This window comes from Triturus cristatus, chromosome 8 (assembly GCF_964204655.1).
Source record: "Triturus cristatus chromosome 8, aTriCri1.1, whole genome shotgun sequence".
NCBI classification, from domain to species: domain Eukaryota; kingdom Metazoa; phylum Chordata; class Amphibia; order Caudata; family Salamandridae; genus Triturus; species Triturus cristatus.
This window is the reverse complement of record NC_140591.1, coordinates 855,685,506-855,704,456: the sequence shown is the minus strand read 5'-3', so window position 1 is coordinate 855,704,456 and position 18,951 is coordinate 855,685,506. Positions and strand designations below refer to the sequence as shown.

The window sequence follows — 18,951 nt, the reverse complement described above, 5'->3', positions numbered from 1 at the left end:
CGAGACCCGTGGAGCCAGCCACCTTGGAAGACACTCGACTAGCTGAAAGCGCGACAACAGAGGCTCCCTCCGAGTTGTGCTTTGGGTCCTGAGAAGCCCAACATCCGAGCAGCATCTGCATTAAAGGTGAGCCCTCCAGCATCTCCACGATCTGCGTGGGGCCCCTCTGCACTTCGCGACTCGACGCGCCTAACCGGTTACTGGTCCGTTGACTAGTGGCCATCTTGGCGACCATCTTGAAAAACTACGATGCTGGTCTGGTTGCTCCAGACTGGCCCCTGCTTCCCTCCAAAGGAGCAGCCCCTCTGACCTTGCTGGTCAGAGCTAAAAGCTTTCTTCACTTCCTGCGACTCCTGCTTTTGCCAAGGCTTGTTTGCTTCTTCTGAGTCGCCGACACCGCCGACAGCGAGAGCCTGCGTGGGACAGCTCGTGAACCGACTCCTGGACGTCGTCGACCTTCAGGGACCACGTGGCTGCAGAGACAAGCTACACCTCTTCACCTGTTTGCACCCGACATCGCCTGGTACCTACCTGGTGCCACGCCGGTCACTGGCTAGTGACTGTGAACACTGTCCCCTCTGCTTACAGGTCTTCTACACTTCCGATCCATCCTTGGATCCACCGCATCTCTTCTGGACCGACCGCCTGCAGCATCTTTGTCGTCAGGCTCCATTGAACAGATAGACGAAACCCGACGCACTTCGAGCCCTATGCACCCGCTTCCTGTGGGTGAGGTAAAGCTGGCACTCCGGTGCACAAGTGTAGAGTAACATCTCTAATGTCTAGGTTTGAAGTCTTGAATTCGTAGTCCACCCAGAAGACCCTTCTAGCAGTAACTTTTGAACAATTACGCACCCATTGAAAACCGATGGGCGCCCGCGTGTAACTTTCCTCACTGCACACGCGACCCGTGGACCTCCTGGTCACTAACTAAAGTTAGCTCCTTGTAGGCCCAGCGATTCTAAAGGCCCTGGGCCTTCTCCCTTTCCTGTTCGTGGTACTTATACCACTATTTTAGTATATGGTTTGAGCGGCCACCAGGGCCTATCCATATAAAATGCAACTTTCGTATATTGTAATACTTTCTTGTTTAACGATTTGTGTTCCTGTGCTCATAAAGAGTCTAGGGGATACTTTGAGTAATAAATACATATATATTTTGAATATATATCTGTGTGGTGTCCTTTCATTGGTATAAAAGGGGGTTACATATGGTGAAACGAGTTTAGCCTAAAAGACTGCTTAGCCTACGCTACCACTAGGGCAGCTGGTCCGAAAAGGTTGACTTACAACCACACCATAAGGGTTGCTTGGCATGGCACAAGGTGGTCACTTTAATTAGTGAACATCATATACCAGGCCAACTTCTCACACCATGGTTCAGTTATAAGGCAAAAAACAGTAGCACAAAAGTTATTCAAAGTGCTACCTTAAGTGGGCTCATCCGGAAAACTAGGTATTCAGGAGGTGCACACCCCCAGAAGGCTAGCCACACCTCTATGGTGTGCTGCCTGGTCTGTACAGCTCTACCTGGTCTGTACAGATAAGAAGACTTCATCTAGTCTTAAAAGTGGTAGAATACTGTGTTCTGGGTAGAAAAGGTGACCTACACCCCCAGATGTGGTCACTTCAGAGGCAGATTAGCTGCTGGGGCTAGTAGCCCATTAGCGACTTGCACCCACACTGCGAATGCCCTTAAATCTAGGATTTAAGGGCTACCATTGGCACCAGAACCTCAGTTCTGATCTGATTTGCAACAAGGACGAAAGAAGAGACCCGTGTATGTGACAACAGGAGCTGCACAAACCAAAGCTGTGATACTTTGTACCTCTGGCAACTTTCCTGGAACTGCACAAACGTGGCTTGCCCTGGACCAAAGCTCGGTTCCCCCAGACAGATGGACCCCTTGAGAGCCACTTTGAGAGCCAAATGCATCGCCACACTCCCCTGGCCTGGTGGCATTTGTTCCAAGCACCCACAGGTAAAAACAACATACCGGAACCGAAGAATAGCTAGCCATCTGAAACTTCGAGGGATCACCCAGAAGTAGATTCAGTTCATTGTGCGAAACACAGCCCTGGCCTCCAAGTTCCAGGTGGCTACCATGTTACCCAGGAGCTCCAGATGTCAAAATAATTTTCTACTGTGCTTACTGCTGCCAAGACTTGTTGGTCGCCAGTCCAGCAACCACCTCCTTTACTTGAAGCTGCATCTCGAGGGAACTCCGCAAAACCTTCATCCCACATCAGGAGTGGCTTCATTGTCGAATTTTTGCACCCTGTTCCCCACTAGCACCGTAAAAACAGCTTTCCTGCGCCTCCCGCTTTATCACCAAGGACAGCTAGGCCAACTCTGCACCCGGACTTTAAGCCAGGTAAAACTGAACTGACGGTCATGGTTTGGTCCTGGACCCGCACAACCTTGACCCTCGATGGGTTCCACGCAGCTCGATCTGCCAGTGACCAACTGTCACTATCACTTTTTCCCATTGACCGGAGTGCAAAAGTTCTGCAGTAATGAATTGCTGTGATTTAGGTTTTCTTCTAAAGTCCATAACCCGGTTATATGTATCTGATTCTGTTCGTTTTGGTGTCTAAATGAAGATAGAAATCTGCCTTATTTTTACAAATTGGTGTTGGATTTCTTTTGAGCCGTGACAATTATTTATCTTTCACGTTGGTACTCTGAAAAGGCTTAACATAAGTTCCTCTAGGAAAGCCTGACTGCCATTTGCCACGCTACAAGGACTCAGCTAAGGATTTATTATTGTGACTCCAAGGACCATCTTTGGGGTATTTCATGGTGAAGCGTAACCAGCATCACCACAAACTACTCCACCTTCTTAAAATACCATAAACATTTCTTGCTGTTAAAGCTTGAGATGTGGTCTGAATTGTCAAGCCATTCACCAAGAGCTTCTTGCAACAGAAACAAGTTGTTCTTAATCACATTACTTCCACAAGCCAAGTTTACACGTACTTTGGGATTCCGGTCTGATTTGAAGCATGAACAGTAGAACATTAACCAGTTCATGATGGTGAGCCTGCTACGGAGCTGGATGCACAATTGGAAAGCCACTGGTTAATCTTCAAAAGAAGAGGACTTGGAAATTCAATAATCGAAGGCCGATAAATGCAAATAATTGACCTGGGACATACTAGCCCATGCTATTCACTATGATCCGAAGCCAGGCAACTAACAGCAACGAAACAATAAATCTGTTGCATGACAAATAATTTGATTTTACACTATTCGTTTTTGTTGTTGTATAAAATGTTCACTCTCTGCATCACGTACATTTTTAACAGACAATGAAATATAATGTGTTCACATGGTTTGTTCCCAGTAGACTTTTTTCATGGAGTGCTTTTTTATACTCATAAATTTGAAACAGTGTTCTTTATATCCTGGCTGTAACAACCAAGGATAGCCAGTCACACGTGACCCACAATGCGTAGTATTCCAATGCATCGTAAAACGTTTGTTTTGCTTCAGCCTAATTTCTACAGTGTTATAAAACTATGTGGTACTGTCTAAATGGACAGAGCCTATTCAACCTACTATTACTTTAATTTGCCTTTCAGCATTATCACATTATCTGGTTCACCAAAACCCTTGTTTATACTAAAAACAAATATCCAGTGGTAACTTTACAATTCAAAGACAAAAACGTTGACTTTATTCTGCAATATTCTATTAAATTGGAAGTCAATCTCATACCTGTACTCAGGCTCTGAAAACCGACTTGCTTTTTCCAAACATGTAATGAGATCTAGAGAGAAAAAAAACAGAGTTAATCATCAAAATTACAGTTGAAAACGTCTACTGTCCTGACTTCAACACTTCAGAGTCAGCCCTTCCCTTTCTCATTGGAACCACGTCATGGAAGTGGCTGGATGTACTCATTTCCTGTACTGGTGCATGCAAGCTTACCAAATTATGCAGCCACTCTTTGCTGTTGAGCCTCCACACGACTCAAGACTTGCAGATAGCCGAGAGTTTTGCTTAATATGTACTGGTGTCTGCCAGTGCTCGGGACCGCCACTTAATTGTTGCCACCGGCCCGTACATTAGACAGTCCACCATATGGTGGCCCTGGCTACCTATATTCGAGTTGAGCACCTCAGTTTAACAATGAAATACACATTTATAAAATGATAGAGCATCCAGGCCAATCTGACAGCTGTGTGTCACCTAGAATTGCCCAAACTGTCACACTTATAGAAGTAGGATGCTTAGTAGGAAGCATTTACGTAGGCATGTGGCAGTGATGGCAAGTCCTGTTGGAAATGCAAGCTGAAGTGGCCTGCTGAGCAATACTTTGGGCCCTGCCACTAATTTATTTACAAACTTAGTGTAGAAAGTTCATGGGCTGTAAGGCTGCATGAGTGGACCACACATTCAGCATTGAAGGTGGTGCCCAGTGCACCTTGCAGCCACTCTCTTCATGAGCAGTCTACTGTTTTGCTTTGTGTGAAGGCTTGGTGATTCTACGTGGAATGGCTTCTGCTTTATCACAAAAAAGAGAGAGTTGAGAAAGCTGTGCGAGAGAAACTTTCTGCAATTGAAAAGTTATAATTAAATTAAGCTCACGGACAGTTAAATAAATCAGTAGAAACAAATACAAACTAAACTAAAAGCTGCTTTTCCCAAGGGGAAGCTCTAAAAATAAGCAAAACAACACAGAAGCCACCTAGCTACCACTCTACAGTTATGTTAGCTGCTTCACACTTATCACTAGCTAATTTAATGGACTAGGTGTTGGTGTATCATCCAAGATGATTCAAGGTCAACCACATAAATTAACTTTGCAATTCCACAATAGGACTTCATTAGTGGCTGAGTAATCACCAGTTAATGTCCTATTTAGCAATAAATCTACTGCAGAAGGGCCGGCCAGAGGGGATATTAGAGACTGTTCTATATGATCTAAATCCTTCGGCGATGATGCCAGTGAAACAGGTGATCACTAGCTCACAGTCTGCATAGAAAAGCAGGAGCATAGAGGTTTCCTTCCCGTTAGTAGAATATTGAATATTTCACTTTACCTCATATCAATATAAGGTTTCTCATCATATACAACAACATTCTTCATTCAAAAAGAGGAATCAGTTAACGGTATTCTGATATTAGACGTGCACTTCTATGCCTCTCCTTGAAATAACGATGCTGGAAGAGAACAAGAACATCTGAATCTATACATGTTCAGCACTAAGTTCTCAGCTCCATTCTTACACTTTTGCAGAAATATCCAAATGGTATTGATATGTCTAATTTGTTGACAACTCTTCTGCAAACAATTGTAGTCATTAAAACAGCCTTTTGCCGTCCCGCCCTTCCCCACCCCTCCAAAAAGGCAGTAGTGATGATCTTGTCTAAAATGGATATACTGGAAGCTGCACCGGTAATAATGGTAAATCAGAGGGGAGCACACTAAGTTTTGGTGTTATGGAAATTAGAACAGTGATTATCCCGCCCAGAGGAGGGCGATTTCCCATGTGAATGTCTCTATTTTGAAACAGAAAATCTCTGCAAGGCAGAAATACAAAAATAAAAATAAAACAAACAAATCCAAAGCACGGGAGTTAAGATGCTGTAAATTATCTCCAGAAATTATTCAAGGAATCAAAGCTTAAGCCCATAAATGATGGGTTAGTGCTATCAACAAAAATACAGGTAGAAAATCTTAAACCATACCCTAAGTTTGAGAAAGCCTATTTGATTCTTGTTAAGTAGAAAACTGATATAAGATGACCACTGAAAATAAGAATTTCTTTAAAACGTCCTAGTTCCTCCTTCCAGGTACAACCTTTAGTAACATTGTGGGGCAAGAAACAACTACAAACCTGGCAGCTTTCATAAGCTCAAAAAGTTCAAATTCTGTGGACTATGAAAATTTACATCCTACTTAACTGTACTTCATTCTGTGTAAAGCGTGTTCTACTTTACAATTCTCCAGCTGCTAGAAATGAGTAGACATTGTATATAGTCATCACAGAATTGTTTCCAGAGGAGTAGTTTAGAAGTCCCAATGAAAAGATCTTTCCAATTGGAACTATTCCACTCTTGGCAAATGATCACAGGAAGCACAAAGATAGTCCAGCAATTTAAAGATTAACTTTTGCTTGAATTTTCCACAGTGTTTTATACTGAATTTAGATCAGTAAATTCAAACCGTGATATAGACCATTTCAGAATGAAGGGTTTTAATGTAATTCTTCATTTTCCTGTTGTGAGCAACATAAATAGGTTGAACGTTTTGGACTCAAATGTTCCACTTGGTCCATGGTCCTAAGTTTGGAAATGCACTCTCAGAATCTATATTGACCAAGGCAAAACAGTGATTGCGAGTTTTGATGGAATTAACAGAGTAGAGAATAAACTATCAGCTCCACGTTGTGTTGTGCAAAACCGGTCAGTGTCCTGGTCATGGCTCCAACCCGTGTTAGAAATGTGATTTATTCTAATTTCATTTAGCAATTATGTGGAAACCACAAGTTGGAATGTTGCAAGCATGGCCATCCTTCAAGGTAACTTGGAAACACTGTCAGAAAAATTCAAAAGTGATGTGTCTACAAGAAACGTGGCCATATGGGAATTTTAGAATGGAAGTGTAATCTTTATAGCAACTCTTAAACCCACAAGCGATCATGTAAGAGATGGCTTTGCGCCACTGATAGGAACAGACTATTCTTGGTCAACTGAAACTTTCATTTGTTAGCATTAATCTGCACGGTGTAATTTTGTTTAAATTGGAGAAGGAGTGTTAGGTTTTATCTGAACTAATGCTTTTAATGTATTAATTCCCCCAGTGCTTGGAACAATTAGTTACTCACTGAAGTGTTGCAGGAAAGTAGACATTTCTTTGAACAAAAAATTAACCACTATATTTATCATGGAAGATCACATTAAAAATATCTCTCATAATCTGTAATTTAAGTGACACTGAGCATGATAACGTGTTGAATGGTCCCAAGATAAAAATTCTGAGCAAAAACGTAGACGCAATAGGAAAGGTACATTTGGGTTCACTGATGGAAATAAGAATTTGTATACTCAATGGCAGAGTCAGCAGGGTCATTCCTGTTAGGAACAACAAAAGCAGTCCAAATAATCCTTCAAATATTGATTATATGATCAATCCTTATGAATTTTCTAGAAAGTAGCGTGACACTTGCCTCATTTGGATTAAGTGATCACTCTTTATTGCAGACCAATTTAGTTTTCCTCTCAATAGTGCCCTAAGGTGAAATGGCAGGACTGGACATTAAATTTTTCAACAAAGTTAAGATTCTCTTCTCTTGGTCATCTATAAATACATTAAATACTGGCCCAAGCGCTTAGCGCATTCCCTCTAACTTCCCCTTCTGATCTGTTATTGTGCTATTAACTATCACAATCTTGCATGTCTAACAGAGTTCTTTTAAACTGCTACGGCACCATTTCCAGTCACCAAATGGTAGTTTTTCAAAACTGGAGGAACAGAGTTGCCAGCCATAAAGAACATGATATTTAAGCAAACCTGCAACAGCATTCACATTTAATTTAAATCCATAAAGCACGAGGGACAGGGGGAATGCTATATTGAATTATTATTTCTGAAGAATAAGAAAAACATTGCAAAATGCTACCTGTATTTTTTGTGGTTGAGTAGGAGGCAAGAAAGCCACGACCGGAAATGTGAGTTCCACTCATGAATTGCACTGTAACCTCATGGCTTTTGGATGCAATCAAGTTTTCAGGGTGAAACACATGACCACAGTATTTACCTAGAATACACAAAAGAACAATGAGCAATTGGAGAAGGCTTATAGTGCTTGTGAGTTAAGTAACAGTACATATGCTGAGCACAATCATGAGGGCAGGATATCACGTAATACACACATAACTGACATTCTCATTCAATCATTTAGAGGCAAGTACCTGTTTCACACATGTTCAGTCCAAGTGCTCAGAGGAATTCCGGTCTCTAAAGCTTTACCAAAGGATCCAAGACTCAATAAAAACATACTTCACTTAAAGGAAATCTAAAAACCCACCTATGCAAAGCCTATTCCTAATAATGCCCTCTCTATCATTATCAACTTTTCTTTACCCCTCTTGTAGGCTTTTACCTTGTGGATATTATTCTACCTTACTCTTAGCTTCTTTCATGTATTTTTCTGGTCATTTGTAAAGAGCTCCATTGCCCTTGTGGCTAGGTCTGAACAATAAAAATGCCAAAAATAAATAAAAAATTTAAACAGCAGCATTTTTTTCACAAGTTGCAGACATTTCAAGAGTGCGCTGATAGGATGAGGTTGCCCGGGCAAAACGGGGGCTTAAGACCTGGCAAAGCAATGGGCCCTAACGGCCTATCGTATGAACTCACAGCAACCACTATAGTGCTGTATATGTTAAAGATGTACAGGGAGAGTAGGCAGCAGGGTAACTTTTCCCAGAGACCAGCGATTGGCTTCGATATTGGTCCTCCATAAAGAAGGTAGGCACCAGAGAGTTGTGCCTCATACCTACCAATATCACTTTAAAACAAGGAAGCCAAGATCCTTGAGCAGCTTCTGGCTTCACAGTTTATTCTAATCATCTCTAAACTTGTACACCCAATCAATCAGGCTTTATACCCGTTCGCCACACGGCCCTCAACTTGCGGCAGCTTCATGGGGTGCTGGGTCGAGCTGGTAGAGTTCAAGACGATGCTGTAGTTCTCTCTAGATGCCCGCATTGGTTGAATGGCAATACTTTTTTGCAATACTAGAGCGCCTGGGCTTCGACCCAGAGTTTTGTCCTGGCTGCGGCTTCTTTACACCGAGCCCCTAGCCCAAGTCATAGTCAATGGGAGGGCATCCCGAGTGTTACCCATCCAGCCCTGAACTATACAGAGCTGCCCGCTCTCACCACTCCTTTTTGCCCTGATGTTTGAACCGCTGGCCATCTGGGATCGAACAGATCCCCTGATACGTGACTTGCGCTGGACGAGTAATGGGAAGACAGGATATCTGTTTACGTCGATGATGACCTGCTATACATAGCAGACCTGCAATTCTCCCTTCAAAGAATATGGACTTTTTTTACTAACTTTAGCAAATATTCAGGGTACACAATCAACTGGTCCATATAAACCACATACGTCCTATACAGTCGGATGCCTGACCTTCCCACGGAGTGTGAGTCCCGAATAGAAACAGACATGTTCCGATACCTAGGCATATACGTCAACCCAGACCCTGACCCGTTTCATGCCAGAAACCTCCAGACCCCTCTGATGAGACTTAAAAGCGACATCCACTACTAGAGATTATTACCACTCACTCTCATTGCTTGGGAGAGTGCAGCTGTATAAAATTATGGCCTTGCCACGCTTACTCTACATGCTGCAGAATACGCGGTTCCCAGTCCCTACAGTTTATTTTAGGGCCATAAAGGGTGAAATCCGAACACTGCTTCGGGATGGAGGACGTGCGTGAATAGCTTTGGCAAAATTAAAATGGGTTTGGCTTGATGGGGGGGGGGGGGGGGATAGCCTTGCCAGACATTCAAAAATGCTACTGGGCAGAACAACTGGTGGTCATCAACCAAAGGGTTCACCACCCCGAAGATGAACCAGCGTTCCATATGGACCACTTCGTTCTGCGCCCGATGGGATATTTGTGAGTCCTCTACACCAACCCGAGGCACATGACTCTACAAGGGCCCACAGCGCTCACGGTCCAGATCTGGCACATGACACTCAGAACGCTGGGCTGAGGGGATAGGATTACCTCTGCCACACCACTGTGGGACTCCGAGGGGTTGGGCACTCTAGGGACGCGATCTGGCTTCGACAAATGGGATCTCATTGGTCTCTCTAAAGTGAGGGACCTTCGGGCCCAGGGTGGGGTGGTCCCTTTCTTGGATCTGCAGAGGAACTGTGAGATGGCAACCTCGGAGACCTTCCAGTACCTCCAGATATGCCACGCTCTCCAATAGGGGATTCCCTGAGGGGCCGACCTCCCAGAATAGTCTCACCGTGAGGATAGATTACTTGACGGTCACATGACCCGCAAGGCAATCTCCCTTACATACAGGAAGTTGATTAATAACTCAACAGACACACTTCTTCGCCTGCCGGATCACTGTGATTACGACCTGGGAGGCCTAGCAGAGGATGAATGGTGGGAGGCCTTGGCATCCCCCAGGTAGGTGGCCATCAGGGCAGGGTTCCGGTTGGTGCAGCTTAAAGTACTCCATAGATCTTATCGCTCTTGGAACACGATGGTAAAAATGAGCAGAGTGCCTGATTCTAGCAGTTGAAGGCAGTGTGGCCAGGAAGGGACCTTCTTCACCATAATTTGGGTTTGTCCAGCGGTGCAGGTCTTCTGGGAATCAATGGTGGCGTACATGAATAGAGTATGTAACAGTGACATGCTGATCTCCACCAAATTGTGTAATCTCAATGTGTAGGACGCAACGGACCTAAATCGCACGGAACAGACTTGGAAGACCCTGAGCATGCAACTACCAAACATTATATAGCACGCCTGGGGGGGGGGGCAAATGTCTGTACCACTCCTGAAGGACTGGAAAAAGGACATGGATAGTTGAGAATGAGGATTGTGAAAGCCGGGTCTGCCCCAGAAAACAGGAGAGGGTATGGGGCAGGTGGAATGTCTACAGAGGTAGCCCCTGTGCCGCCCCCATTGCAGTTACTACTACAGGCATCATTCCCTGATGTAACACCCCTGGTGCTTAGTGGGTGGAGGGAGGACTGGGAGGCGGGGGGAGTGTGACCATCGAAGGCGTGACTACTATTAGTTTCTCCTTAACTGTACGAATTATATCTTGTGGTGTACTGTTTCATTACTGCTTGCTGTAATCTCAATAAAAAGAGGTTTAAAGTAAAAAAGTGTGTTGATAATACAGGTCTAGATTCAGAAACTTTTTGTAGAAAAGTTTAAATGCACACAATACTTATATTTCCCTGTGATTTGCAACGGTGGCGGAATTATCAGGAATTCACATAGAAACAATGGCATATGCAGGAAAATCTGGATAGTGTCTTGATGAAGACCAAACTGCTAGATTGTTCCAAATAAAAATGTGCATGTCACACGTTTATTTTACATTCTCCTTCACAGGAAAAATAGGTTCCTATAAAGAAACCCTTTGCCCTTCAGCCCCGGGTGAACTGGTGTGTTTCCTTCCAGAAAGTAGAACATTTACCTATTTCTGCTTTTTAGAGGAGCAGTTTTTAATATATTTCCAAGACTGATACCAACCCGAACATACACAGGCAAAGTCAACCGGTCTCCCTTTGCTAGCGACTGTTGATAAAATTGCTCCAACACTGGCAAACCCAATAAGGTAGCTAGAGATCTTGGAGTAGTATTTTCTATAATTCCAGGTTGACAACCACATTTAGTAAAGATGCCTCATGGGGTATAGTATACCACATCAAAGGTTTTGTTGCACCTGGTACCTTAATTCAGTACTTTCCTTTCAAAGCATCTATAAGGTTAAGACGTGGTATCTTTGAAGGTAACATAATGAATTCTTTTGAATACATTTATCTTTGTGAGCGTGGTGAAACACTGAATGCAGTCTGCTTTAGCACTAAAACCAGCACTGAGATTTGAAGTGTTTTTGATGACAAAAACATGCCTAATTCTCCAGGCAAAAATGTTTGCCGATATGTTTCTAATGAGGTACTCTGTCCCTTGTCAAAGTTGTGGTTACCAATTTGTTTATTTTTTGCTTTTCCTTTGAACATTGTGGAAGTCGGTGTCAAAAGTATCTAAGTCTTGGGAAGTTTTGAATCTATTTTCTAGTCTATCCTTTAGTCAATTCTTATGAACCCAATGGCTCCTGGGTGTTTTGGAAGGAAGATCCTTTTTTGTTCCTTTTCTGTTTGACTTTGCTCTGTATTTGATTGCTCCTTTGTTGGCTTCTCCTGAGGTTGTGAGGAGCTTATTTGTCGGTGATGGTGATCTTCACCTGGGGCACCTATCAATTTTAGGTACTGAGAGGTTTTCCCCATTTACCCTAACTGAGTGCAGCATAGGTTCTGGCAAAATATCCATGAAGGATATTCAGCCTCGGTGGCTTAGTCCATGGTGAATAGCTAGATCATCACATAGAATCCAGGGTTTTCATTTTGCTTAGCCAAAGATTCATCCTCCTCCTTTGTTCTAGCAAAACTGATTTTTCTAAAGCCAAAAACAATTAATCTCTAGAACACCAACGTTTAGCAAAAAGATTACTATTAAAAAGTAACCGCCAAAAACGCAAATTCTATCCCAAAAAAAACACTTGAGAATTGAGATTTTGAGGTCAATTATCAGGGTGCTTTCCTTAATCTAAGGCTTTCTGGACTTTTCCTTGGTAGCGAACAGATGGTGCAAAAAACATTGATCAACCTTAGACATGAGGTCTGAATGCAGACATGTCACTGTCAACTCATACAAAGAAATGTTTTTCAAAAGAAGATACACTTTCATCAACACTATAATTGCAGAAATATGAAACTGCCTCACATTTTTGTTGGTATTTTTCATTGTGACGCCCCAAGTGAAACAGCCATACCCAAACATGGGACTAGTGCTCAATGTACCACTGGAACGAAGCTGCACCAACTGAAGTAGGGCGAAACCATTCTTGGGTTGCTTGTGTTCGCATTCAGAGCAAACACGACTTAGCAGTTCGGGCTTATCTGCTCCTATAGAAGCAGGGGACCAAGGCTGTTGTGCATACGCTGGCTCTAATCCGAGGTGGTATGGTGGCCAAAAAAGTTAAATCAATGGACTGCGATGTGGCATTGAATAATCAGCAGTGGCTGACAATAAGTTAAGCATTTTTAATTTCATAAATAGGTCAAGCATGAGAAAGCACAACAGATTCAGACTGCAAACACGACTATTATTAACAGTATCATGGTAAGAGCACAGTGCAATTTTGTGGAAATTTTAAAGTCTTGTGGGTGCAATTTCAAAGTTCATGGAAACAATTACAAAGACTGAGAGGGCATTTTCAAGGGGAACTATAGTGTTGATCCTTAAATCAATTTCCCCAAGCAATCCGGTAATTTGAATCTGGAGTCCAAAATATTTTGTTACATATTGACTTTTTTGGGCAAAAAAGTGAAAACTGTATGAAAGTTGGCAACAGTGGTATAGCTCTTGGGCTAATAAAGATAATTTAAAATCCTATTCTGCTTTTAACATGAAATTCTGACTTTATGCTCCTTGGCAGTGTGCTCCTTGGCAGTGTGCAGCTTATCGGCATGCCTCTATGCACACGCTTACAAGCTAAATAGAACCACGTGCTATCCTCAGGCTTTCTTTCATGAATTTACCATAATTCCACATGCAATATAGTATTTGAAAACTATTCCTCAAACTATACTTGACTCTAAACCTCTCGTTTTCTTAAAAATAAGATCTAAAACTGCCTCAAAATAAGATTGTCACCTTTTTGCAGCCCTGGAGTTCACAAAATTGCTTATGAATCATAGACCACATTAGTTTCTCATAAACATTACCATCCTCTATTGGGACTGACAAAATATCTTCAAGGTATGTTTGACAAGTCTCTGTTTTAGCTTACCACAAGGTCCTTCCACTGTATGGCCACATTTTATTTAGTCTTGCCACCAATTGTGAGAGAAGTCAAGGATACATCACAGTAACAGATGCGGTACACTTCCATTTCAAATAAGTGGAAAGCGTCCAGAATCTGAACATATATTCTCGGCATTACCCATTTTTTTGTTTAATATCGGTTTATTGAATTCAAACACATAGAAAAGTATACATGTCGCAGAAAATAGAAGGCAGGGGCGGGAGGGTAACAAAAGTTCGGGTACGGGATAAGCAGTCGGCTCCAAGTTTCCGCAGAGGGATAGGACCAGCTCAATAGACTACAAAACACAGATGTAGTGAGGGCACAGTGACGTCTCAGAAAACAAGTGATAACATCAAAAAGAAAGCTCTTGCCACGCCCAAGGGGATAGCTATGGAAGGGACTGAAAGGCAGAGGCACAGTTAAAGGCCCATTGCCCAATTGAAGGCTAACAAAGCAACACAGCCCCCGAGTCAGACAGTTGGTCAATACTAGCGAAGTCCAGACACAGTGAGGCCCTCCGCCCACATGAAAGATACAATTCGTACTGCGGCAATAACAGTATACTATGCTATGAATATGACAAACAACATCATTTAACACTAAAAAAAACAACAACAACAAAAAAGAACCTGAAGGAAGTAAGGACAGAGAGAAAAAGAAGAAAACAACTAAAAAGGCGTCCCCCAGAGGAGAAGAGAAGAGAAACAAGCATTGGCATAGCCAATAGGTCTCGCTTTTGGGACCTTATAAGTGTTTAGCCATGCAACAGTTGATCTTGTTGCACCAAGGATATTGTGCTGCATAACTAAATACTTATAAGGTCCAAAAAGCGAGACCTATTGGCTATGCCAATGCTTGTTTTATTTTTTACGTTGTTCAGAAGCTTAACTGCTGTGCACAGTATAAAAAAAAACATTGACAAGCTAATAGATTTTGCATTGACGAAACCTATTGCTTTGCCAATGCTTTCTATAAAAACATTTCCTAAATCCTGTCCCTGCATGTGTAATATGAGGCAGCGTACGGACAGATGGCCTAGAGAAGTTGTGCCTAGTCTGAATCTCCCTACAGCCCCAAAAAATGAATGATAGTCTAGATGTATGTGCAGAGGATTATTAGATGTGCCTCTACGTGGAGTATCATTTCAAGCACTGTAAGCCCCATGTTTTCAACAATAGCCTTACTAAGTGCAAAGCTCATATTGGAACTTTATTATTTGCATAAAGAGGAGCTTTGAGGGAAGTGTCCTGTGCTGCTCGTGTTGCGTGAATGGTATGTTAATAACTGTGTGATTGAGCTTCTTAAGGAAATTACTGAAGGAACCAGTTCAAGATGTTTTTAATAAACATTAAGCACATTTTTATACCAATGCTTAAATAAGTCAGCATGATTTCCCTTTTAAAGATTTGTTTTTATTTTTTTAATCACGGTGAGCCGGACCGCAGACACATTTAGCCCCGAAGCACAAACCATACCTTTGCATATAACCCCAGCAATTAATGTTGATTCAGGGTTAGAAACAACTCATGCAGCATCAATACAGTCAGGATAAAACAGAGTGGTTTCACAGCAGAATCGGCAGTCCGAAAGCCGTAGCAAGGCACTAAGGCAGGAGGGGTTGGGGGACGGGCAAGCAATGACAGGACAAGCATTTGCAATGCAATAGGTCTCGCTTTCACGCAAGTTTGAGCTATTGACATTGCAAATAACAATGCCTTTTATTTTTGTTTTCGTTTTAAAAACATGAATAGAAGGCATTGTCATTTACAATGCCAATAGCTTAAACTCGCGTAAATGCGAGACCAATTGCATTGCAAATGCTTGTTTCTTATTGCTGGTGGGACGGGAGGCAACACAGAGAAAGGTAGGGCATTTTAGATGGTCAACACGGACATTGGAGGTGTGAGTAAAAAGTGCTATTACGTGGCCAGTGTTGGGAGCAGGGACAGGGACAACTAAAGGTGAAGAGAGGTGCTGGGGGTAAAGAGATGGACAAAGATGGGAGGGAGGGCCTGGGGGAAAGCAACAACACTGCCAACTAAAGAAGGGAGGGTGGGTGCAGGCAAACAACAACATGGTCAACAGACCGAGGGAGTGCAGGGAGGACAAGCAACGACATAGGCTGTGGAAGGAGGGAGGGAGAGTGGGAGCAAGCATCAACATGGACAGTCGAAGGAGGGTGAGTGAGGGCAAGCAATGACACAGATAATGGAAGGAAAGCGGGCGAGTGGGAGCAAGCAACAACATTGTGGGAGGAGGGAGGGCGAGTGGGGGAAAGCAACAACATAGACAGTGGAAGGAAGGAGGGCGAGTGGGGGCATGCAATGGCATAGATAATGGAAGGAAGGAGGGCAAGTGGGGGCAAGCAACAACATATTGGAAGGAAAGAGGGCTAGTGGGAGCAAGCAACAATATTGTGGGAGGAGGGAGGGCGAGTGGGGGAAAGCAACAACAGTCAGTGGAAGGAAGGAGGGCGAGTGGGGGCAGGCAATGGCATAGATAATAGAAGGAAGGAGGGCAAGTGGGGGCAAGCAACAACATAGTTGGAGGAGGGAGGGCGAGTGGGGGCAAGCAACAACATAGACAGTGGAAGGAGGGAGGGCGAGTGGGGTAAGGAATGGCATAGATAGTGGAAGGAGGGAGGGCGAGTGGGGTAAGGAATGGCATAGATAGTGGAAGGAGGGAGGGCGAGTGGGGGCAAGCAACGACATAGGCTGTGGAAGGAGGGAGGGAGAGTGGGGGCAAGCAACAACATGGACAGTGGAAGGAGGGAGGGCGAGTGGGGGCAAGCAACGACATAGGCTGTGGAAGGAGGGAGGGAGAGTGGGGGCAAGCAGCAACATGGACAGTGGAAGGAGGTAGGGCGAGTGGGGGCAAGCAATGACAGATAATGGAAGGAAGGAGGGCGAGTGGGGGCAAGCAACTACATAGACAGTGGGAGGAGGGAGGGCAAGTGGGGGCAAGCAACAACATAGTGGGAGGAAGGAGGGCGAGTGGCAGAAAGCAACAACATAGACAGTGGGGGGGGAGAGGGCGAGTGGGGGCAAGCAACAACATATACAGTGGGAGGAGGGCGGGAGAGTGGGAGTAAGCAATGAAACTGATAATGGAAGGAAGGAGACAGTAGCGCAGCAAGGGGGGCGGGTGCGGTCCACCCCGGGCAGCACAAGTTTTGGGGGCAGCAGCCTCCTGCCACTCTTACCTGCAGTGCTGGGCAGCAATTGCCAGCCCCCTGCCTGGTTTTACATTGCGGCTGTCGCGGGGCAGCAGTTCCGGAAAGCTGCCAGCACCGCCCCCCTCCCTCACCCGCTTTTCAATGCTGCCACGGGCGGTAAACCCCACGCCACTGGAAGGAGCGCAGGTGGAGGCAAGCAGCAACACAGAGAACGAAGGAGGAAATGTGGGTTTGGGCAAGCAATACAGATGAGGGAGGGAGGGCGGTGGGGGCAAGTAACATGAATCTGGGAGGGCGGAACATGGAGGGAAGAGAAGTGCACACGGGAGACAGCTGAAAAAGATGCACTCTGCTGAAGTGCTTAAGCACAAAGGAAAAAGTATTTCCTAAATAAAGAAAAAACGGCCTTCCAAGCCTGGCAGGCCTTATCAGCTTACTATCTTACCCTTTGGGTTACATAGAACACAGCCATGTTCTAAAGGATGATGAAGACAATACTAAGACTTCATGGGGCGTATGCAGCGGCATACGTAGACCTAATTATTCACATTTATTCATGTGAGGAGCATATGGGACACCTACTCCTACAGTAGGGCTTACGATCAAACCTATGAAGAGCCATTTAACAACAAAACAAGTAAAATATTTGGGGTACTTGTTGGAGAAAGTGACTGTTTTAGCCCGAAGCAGAGAAAGTGTCAGCCATCCCACAGGTTCCTTTTCTGAAGAAAAAAAAAAGAATTACGGGCATTCCTGGGTTTTGTGGGATACTATTGAAGGTTCATTCCAAACTTTTCCCACTGGCCCGCTCACTTGATTGCCCTATTGAAAAACATCTGAGAAGCAGACAAGGAGTTAAGGAATCCTTTACCCAGTGTCTTGAATCCTTTTAAAATGTTACAAAATGTCCTTAAGTCAGAACCGCTCCTGCGTACCTCTGATTATTTAAAAAATGTATATTACGAACAGATGCTTCAGGGTTTGGGTTAGGAGCAGTGCTCTCCCAGGAGAACGAACATAGGGTTGAGAAACCTGTGGTTTATATCAACCATAAGCTATCTCCAAGAGACTGTAATATGCTATAGTTGAGAAAGAGGGATTGGTAGTCAAATGGGCTATTGAGACCCTCCGGTATCACCCCAAGGGATAGGAGTTTGATCTGTTTACTGATCACGCCCCATTGGAATGGATGTCGCAAAACAAAGGAAATGATGCCATAGTGTTAATGTTTTTTGGCCATACAACCCTTCCAATATAAAATAAACCATCGGAAGGGAAGCAAACAAACCACTGTAGATTTCCTTTCAGGTTATCTCCAAGGAAGAAAGTAATGGAGGAGAGATGCGAACAGAGGAGGCCTCCAATCCCCACTTACTCGATGAAGAATAAGAGGATCCCACAAAGACCCCAGAGGAACGCCGTGGCAGCTAGGAAAGAAAACAAACACAGCATTAGGAAAAGAGGGGGAGACGACACGTGGACAGAACACAATAACCCACGCTACTACTGGGCATCAAGTGCTGAAGGGATGGATACTTGTCCTAGTTGCTCGGGACCCATAATAAGTCGAGCCCTGGGACATCAGAAGTGAAATGCCTCGACCCCCACGGTTTGGCCCAGTAGCTCCTGCTTGCCCTGTGGCCCTCTGAAAGGGTTTTTGACTACATTTTTTATTTTTATGTTATGTTTCTTTTTTTTATATTGAATTTTATTTAATATTGCTTAATATGTTTTTCGGTATAATTGTCAAGGCCACCACCACTGTCACATCGTAATACACGAATGTAGAAGTGTCTAGATCAGAGGCTGTTGTCATTTATTGTAGGAACAGAACGGCAGTGCAGGACACGTAAGGGCCCACGGCTCAACTGAAACAGAGTGTGCAATCCTCACAGCATAACGGAATATACATTCATTCTAAGAATTAAAACCCGCCAGTGCTAGCCAAGATGACAGCACCACACTTGTCTTGCCCTAACAATGCCCGAAGTGGACTTAGTTAAAGCACCAGTACAAATAATGTACCAACTACCTAAAACTTGCATTACAAGTGCCCTTTTCATACCAGGCGGTCTGATAACGGAGCCTCTGGATGACACATGGAGGGAAATTAGAAATCAGCAGGGGAATAGAGAGCAGAATGATTGATTTTGCATGTATTTTTTAATATCTAAAGGGGG

General features: G+C 43.8%; 1 protein-coding gene across 1 annotated transcript in view; it reads right to left on the bottom strand.

Moving 5' to 3' along the window:
* DCBLD2 (discoidin, CUB and LCCL domain containing 2) overlaps positions 1-18,951 on the bottom strand; it is a 354,867-nt gene that overhangs the window by 153,238 nt on the left and 182,678 nt on the right. Inside the window, exons 3-4 of the mRNA XM_085622359.1 lie at positions 7,632-7,769; positions 3,721-3,772 (exon numbers count right to left, since the gene is read on the bottom strand). Of these exons, the coding sequence (XP_085478485.1) occupies positions 3,721-3,772; positions 7,632-7,769 (190 nt within the window). The remainder of the gene's footprint in view (positions 1-3,720; positions 3,773-7,631; positions 7,770-18,951) is intronic.